Source organism: Liolophura sinensis, chromosome 9 (genome assembly GCF_032854445.1).
Source record: "Liolophura sinensis isolate JHLJ2023 chromosome 9, CUHK_Ljap_v2, whole genome shotgun sequence".
NCBI classification, from domain to species: Eukaryota; Metazoa; Mollusca; class Polyplacophora; order Chitonida; family Chitonidae; genus Liolophura; species Liolophura sinensis.
This window is the reverse complement of record NC_088303.1, coordinates 1,127,696-1,134,831: the sequence shown is the minus strand read 5'-3', so window position 1 is coordinate 1,134,831 and position 7,136 is coordinate 1,127,696. Positions and strand designations below refer to the sequence as shown.

General features: G+C 41.4%; 1 protein-coding gene across 1 annotated transcript in view; it reads right to left on the bottom strand.

Moving 5' to 3' along the window:
* Positions 1-6,505, bottom strand: part of LOC135474974 (beta-1,3-glucan-binding protein-like) — a 12,945-nt gene extending 6,440 nt beyond the window's left edge. The window contains exons 1-8 of the mRNA XM_064754682.1: positions 6,427-6,505; positions 5,112-5,197; positions 2,694-2,768; positions 1,959-2,019; positions 1,650-1,685; positions 1,513-1,578; positions 1,222-1,299; positions 824-920 (exon numbers count right to left, since the gene is read on the bottom strand). Of these exons, the coding sequence (XP_064610752.1) occupies positions 824-920; positions 1,222-1,299; positions 1,513-1,578; positions 1,650-1,685; positions 1,959-2,019; positions 2,694-2,768; positions 5,112-5,197; positions 6,427-6,505 (578 nt within the window). The remainder of the gene's footprint in view (positions 1-823; positions 921-1,221; positions 1,300-1,512; positions 1,579-1,649; positions 1,686-1,958; positions 2,020-2,693; positions 2,769-5,111; positions 5,198-6,426) is intronic.
* Positions 6,506-7,136: the final 631 nt, after the last annotated feature.

Sequence of the window (7,136 nt, the reverse complement as noted above, 5' to 3'; positions counted from 1 at the left end):
ATAAATGAATGGTCACTTACTTGATATACGAAGGCGACCAGTCTAACGTGTACTTATGAATGAATGGTCACTTACTTCATATGCGAAGGCGTCCAGTCTAATGTGTACTTATGAATGAATGTCAACTTACTTGTTATGCGAAGGCGACCAGTCTAATGTGTACTTACTTGATATGTGAAGACGACCAATCTAACGTGTACTTATGAATTGATCGTCATTACCTGATATGCGAAAGCAACCAGACTAACATGTACTTATGAATGGATGGTCTCTTACTTGATATGCGAAGGCGACCAGTCTAACGTGTATTTATGAAAGCCGTCACCATACGTTGAGCCATGTAGCCAGCTGCAAAACAAAACGAATTGATTTGATGGTACATTTCATGCATGATGTATGTATCTACAAGTGTATGTTTCTTATGACTTGAGTCTAACACTCAAGAATGTGTACAGTAACTTTTATGATGGCGGAAAATTCATGAGTATATGGCGTTAAACAACAATAAAATGGTCCTTCACCAAGAAAATGACAAACCAACCAACTTAAACCTGAATGTGAATTTGCCAGAGCAAGATTTGAACCTGTGATATCATTGATCAGGCGACGGTTGATTACCTGGACAAGACGCTTCAGGTCGATGAGCCAGAAGATGTCAGATGTCCTTTTTTCTAAAGTCTGTACAATGTGTGTTGAATGAATAACGATGAATGTGTTATTAGATAAAACATGATGCATTTGTTGATATCTGTCACGCTATACCGAGTGCTCTGTACAAGCTGTAGGAAGGGGTTAAAATATCATTTGGACAGGAAATACTTACTGCTGATTTATTAAGTGTTTGTCGTGACTTCGATCGTTACCAAAGTGTAGAGAGGCGGTGGTTCTTTGTATGCCCAGACTGCCATAGTTCGTGTTTCCTGCAGCAGAACAAACACGGCCAGAATGTCAACATGTCCTGTTTTTCCTTTTTTGGACAGATAAGATCTCCAGACAAATTTGGTTTCCGTGTGGTATATACAAACACGTCATACATTACAAATTCATAGTGGAGCCTCCGTGGCCGAGGGAGTCAGCACGCCAGCGCGGCGCAATGACCCAGAAGCCTCTCATCAATGTGGTCGTTGTCAGTCTAATTCATGCTGACGAGATTTCGCGCTATACACGAACTTAATCCCTCATGTCGTTTAAATCAAAATCGGTCTCATATTACAGTCTTACCCAGGAGCTCGGCGACATCAATCTCCCCCGATCTCGGCCATCCTCCGTAATGACCGTGTTTCGGCATCAGCCACAAAGCTGAAACGTCGCAGACAAAAGCACATACAATAATACATCAAAAAAGTCAAAACAGCTTGAAATATTTTCATTTTCATTTGTCATACGTAATTATCTAACCACGTCTACAGTAATAATGCTTTCAAGCTTAGTCTGAAAGTTATAATTACCAGTGAAGTAAGAAAATTTCTGATTTTTTCAACCGACAAGCCACCGTTATAAATCCCCACGTACCTGGCCACAACCAATCGCCTTTGGGCATCTTGGCCATGATCTCCAGTTTCCCATACTTGAAGGAAACTTTAGAGCGCATATAGCATGACATTATAGGTGGTATGATCGAATGATCTTTGGGGCGTTCCTGTAGCAGCCATTGTTCCACGTTGGATTACAGTAGCCCCACTGCTCTGAAGAACAAAAACAGTTCTAAATTCAGCTGTGCGATTATGCGATTTTGTGAGCGTTAATAAATATTATCATTATGAATGTACGAGAGCTTAAATTTGCTTACAATTGTCTCTGCATTTCGGAAATAATATGTAGCGTCCTACCCAGTTGTCAACCAGCTGAATATTTACATGTGTATTTACTTTTTTCTTTTTTTTACATACCCTCTAGAATTATCTTATGTTTGTCACCGAAGGGCTTGCAAGGTTTACCCATGCATTAAAATGACTTACTTTTTACATCCAGTGTGCCGTGAAATAGAAAATCCAGTCCAAACTTGTCCGACGTTAATGTCTGAGATGTAAAATTGCAAATCTCTAATATCAATTTACAGAAAGGCAAAAACACAATTTTTTCAAATGAACGATTACCATTTTGTCCACAAAATAATGTGACAAACCGTCTGAAGCAGGTTAGCATGTCAAGGAATCGCTGCACCTATACACACCTTCATTCTTATACACTGCCCAGTTAAAACACTATAATGGTACAACATGTGAAATACCTTAAAATATAAATGCTAACGTCTTAAAATATTACGTCACGTATACTGATCGTTTGTAGGTTACAGCGTAATGTTATAGATTACAAGGCTTTTTAACACTTATAATGCTGTGTTATAATAATTATACAAATAATGGAGTTAGATTGCAACTCGTTCAAAGCATTTACTACAGTATTAAGTGTATAACACTTCACAAAGTGTTTCCCTAACATTATAATTGATTTCCCTTCCCGACCACCGGCAATATGTTAGATTTAACCTTGCTATAGCTATATATAACATTTAAGTTATAAGTGAGTGTGTTACCTAAAAATATCTAAATCTAGGCAATAATACACTTTATCGTGTTTGTTGTCATATAGACTGTTTCCAGGCTTCTACAGCTCGTTACATTTAACGGACCAAACAGCAAAGCCTTGTCTCTACATAAGGTACACATTAATGTTTCTTTTCACAGACTCACGGGTTTTAAGTACATATGTCCGTTGTGGGTGTAGCAGTTGTGACTTTCTGGGGAGTAGATCTGAAATTCGTTGTGCTGTAGTAAAAAAGAGTTACATGTATTCACTCTCAATTTTTTTTCTAAAACTTTCCGAAAGAAAAAAATGTCCTTTATTCATTTGCATTCGTCAAAATTTACTGAAATGTACGATATAAACTTATCAGCGAAATGGAAAGACAGGCGTTAAAAACTGAATGTGTCGGTAGGCATTGCCGGATCTGCTGGCTAAGGCGCTGCTCAAGACAGCCGTACGCGGGCCCTAGACAAACGTAGATTTTTCATCTGCGGCCAAAAGATTTGTAAGAAATCCGTCGATGATCAGTGTTTACTCCGGACCCTTCGGTTTCTCCTCCACATAAACCTGATCGGCGTCACATTTCAGGAGGAAAACCTGATCGGCGTCACATCTTGGAGGGAAAACCTGATCGGCGTCACATTTTGGGAGAGGTAAACCTGATCGGCGTCACATTTCAGGTGGAAAACCTGATCGGCGTCACATTTTAGGGTGAAAACCTGATCGGCGTCACATTTTAGGGGAAAAAAATGATCCGCGTCACATTTTAGGGGAAAAACCTGATCGGCGTCACTCTTCAGGAGGAAAACCTGATTGGCCTCACATTTTAGGGGAAAAACCTGATCGGCGTCAAAGGGAAAAACCTGATCGGCGTCACATTTTAGGGGAAAAAACCTGATCGGCGTCATATTTTAGAGGAAAAACCTGATCGGCGTCACATTTTAGAGCAAAAACCTGATCGGAGTCACATTCTAGAGCACAAACCTGATCGGCGTCACATTTTAGGGGAAAAACTTGATCGGTGTCACATTTTAGAGGAAAAACCTGATTGGCGTCACATTTTAGAGGAAAAACCTGATCCGCGTCACATTTTAGGGGGAAAAAATGATCGGCGTCACATTTTACAGGAGGAAAACCTGATCGGTGTCACATTTTAGAGGAAAAACCTGATCGGCGTCACATTTTAGACGAAAAACCTGATCCGCGTCACATTTTAGGGGAAAAACCTGATCGGCGTCACTTTTCAGGAGGAAAACCTGATTGGCCTCACATTTTAGGGGAAAAACCTGATCGGCGTCACAGGGAAAAACCTGATCGGCGTCACATTTTCGGGGAAAAACCTGATCGGCGTCATATTTTAGAGGAAAAACCTGATCGGCGTCACATTTTAGAGCAAAAACCTGATCGGTGTCACATTTTAGAGCACAAACCTGATCGGCGTCACATTTTAGGGGAAAAACTTGATCGGTGTCACATTTTAGGGGAAAAACCTGATTGGCGTCACATTTTAGAGGAAAAACCTGATCCGCGTCACATTTTTAGGGAAAAAAATGATAGGCGTCACATTTTACAGGAGGAAAACCTGATCGGTGTCACATTTTAGAGGAAAAACCTGATCGGCGTCACATTTTTAGACGAAAAACCTGATCCGCGTCACATTTTAGGGGAAAAACCTGATCGGCGTCACATTTTAGAGGAAAAACCTGATCAGCGTCACATTTTAGGGAAAACCTGATCGGCGTCACATTTTAGGGGAAAAATCTGATCGGTGTCACTTTTCAGGAAGGAAACCTGATCGGCGTCACATTTTAGAGGAAAAACCTGATCGGCGTCACATTTAGGGGAAAAACCTGATCGGTGTCACATTTTAGAGGAAAAACCTGATCGACGTCACATTTTAGAGGAAAAACCTGATCGGCGTCACATTTTGGGGGAAGGAAACCGGATCGGCGTCATATTTTTGAGAGAAAACCCTCATTTTGAGGGGGGTCGGGGGAGGGGACCTGATCGGCGTCATATTTTACGGGGAAATCCTGATCGGGGTAACATTTTGGGGAGAAAATCCTGATCGGCGTCATATTCTGTGGGGGGGTGGGGGGGGGGGGGGTGGGGGGGGGGGGTAAACCTGAACGGCGTCACATCTTAAGGGAAACCCTGATCTGCGTCACATTTTACGGGGAAACCCTGATCTGCGTCACATTTCAAGGAGAAAACCTGATCAGCGTCACATTTTATCCTGATCCTGATCCTGATCGGTATTACATTTTGGGGAGAAAATCATGATCGGTGTCACATTGGGGGAGGGGGGGGGGATAAACCTGATCGGCGTCACATTTTACTGGGAAAACCTCATCGGCGTCACATTTCAGGGGGAAATCCTGATCGGCGTCACATTAGGGGTAAAATTCTTGAACACTGTGTTACACACCATTCAAACAAACATAAAATAAGTGGACGAGAATCTACTAATTCAGAAGCTGATCGAGCAAACTGACTTTCTTGCCACAGTCTAGCTACATTTGTAATAACGTCTCGATATATTATACTCCAGTGTAATACCATCAACATATCGTTTATCAACATACCCCACCCTGAGACGCACTCGCATCAAGGTCCCAATGGTTCCGGTTAATGAGTGAAGTCGTCTCGAAAAATCTGCCGTAAACTAGCCCTGGGGACGGGCCCACGTGGTAGCACCATTAACTCACCATCTCTATTCTCTTCTGCATAATACGTGTGCATACGATTTTGGAATATTGTATAAATATGCGAGAAACGAATCTGTTGAACAAAATCTTATTGGCCACCTCTTCGCGGAGCTCCATCAATCACCTTTTCCTTTCTCTGGAGGAAACCGGAGTGGCCGCAGTAAACAATCTCTCTTCACAATATACCTCTATAATGGGGGATCTGAACTCGACTGAAGTAAACCATCTCTCTTCACACTGTACTTTATAATGAAGATCTGAACTCAACTGAAGTAAGTAAACCATCTGTTTTCACAATGTACTGACAATACAAGAGCTGACTCGACTGCTTTAACCGTCTCTCTTCACAATGTACCTGACAATGCGAGAGCTGATATGACTGCAGTAAACCATCGCTCTTCACAATGCACTTGACAATGCGAGAGCTGAACTCGACTGAAGTAAACCATCTGTCTTCCCATGGCACCTGATAATGCGAGAGCTGAACTCGACTGCAGTAAACAATCTCTCTTCACAATGTACCTGACACTGCGAGAGCTGAACTCGACTGCTTTAAACCATCACTCTTCACAATGTACTTGACAAAGCGATAGCTGGACTCGAACCTGCGTCCTCATTGGGCAGATGCCGCCGTGGCTTACAGAGAGTTGAGTGTTACATTAGAATTAGAACTGATTTCTGAATAGGCCTATATATCTACATCTTAGACGTTCTCTTCACAAATGACAATGTTTTTATGGTCATCGATATTTTTGTTATGCTCATGGCTACAGATCAACGTGTATATACAGTCTATGTCTCTGGGGTTTATTGCTTTAAAATCGGACATACGTGGTGGGTTCACACCCGGCCTTAGACAGCGAACTTATATTTCCCAGGTTTGGTGACAATAAGTCGAGGGCGACTCTTGTGTGACCGTTTGCGGGGACTAATGTTCGTTGAAGACCACTTGTCTAGCACAATTAAAGTGTGCCTACTATGTGCACATACATGTGACATGTGAAAAAGTTCTACAGGAACTGTCCAAAGGTCGGTGGTTTTCCCCGGCTCCTCTGGTTTCCTGCACACAAAAACTGACCTCCTTGGTATAACTGAGAAATCTTTGGGTTTGGCGTTAATCAACAATTAAATACGGAAAGAAGTAAAGAGATATCTGTAAACTGGGAGAGTAAAGGCCTGCATATAGTCTTACCTGCATCCAACGCAGAATAATCAGAGGCAGCCAGCAAAATTTGTCCCGCCAAGACGATCGACAAAAGACTAACTCCCATGTTGAACGCGTCAACAGTGTGTCGAATTGAAGGGATAAAAACCCATGGAGTAGATAGCCTACTAGTCTAGTGTGGAAAATATCACACCTGTTCTTCTAACGTCAAAATGACTTCGTTTCAACCAACAGATAGGACGTTAACCTTCGTGTATGTTAATTGAACAGTTTTCAAATCGATACACATCAAACACGTGTAACGTTTGATGTCATAGTTACATTGGAAAAGTGGTACACCGATTCGGCCACAGAAGACTGAACTGACAAAATATTTACTGGCTGAATGCACTTATTTTGTAACCTCAGTTAAGCATATTAATGTTTTTCCGTCCTCACTACGATGGACTGATCAAATTAATGTTTTATTTCTTTCTTATGAAATAAAATTTCTTTATGTCTTACAAGCATCCTTATTTTACGCTAAAATCGTGGCTTGTGTTTTTTTAAAGACCATAACAAAGAGCTTGAGATTGAAAAATAAAATTCATGAATTTAATTTCTAAAGGTCACCGCTTCTTTTACATCGAAGTGTATCATTACATACATGACCGTGTCTGTGATTACATGGGTAGGATACTTAGGTTAAAATTCCGGCATTGTCCTCGTCGCACATATACATGCGTAGCAGTCTGGTG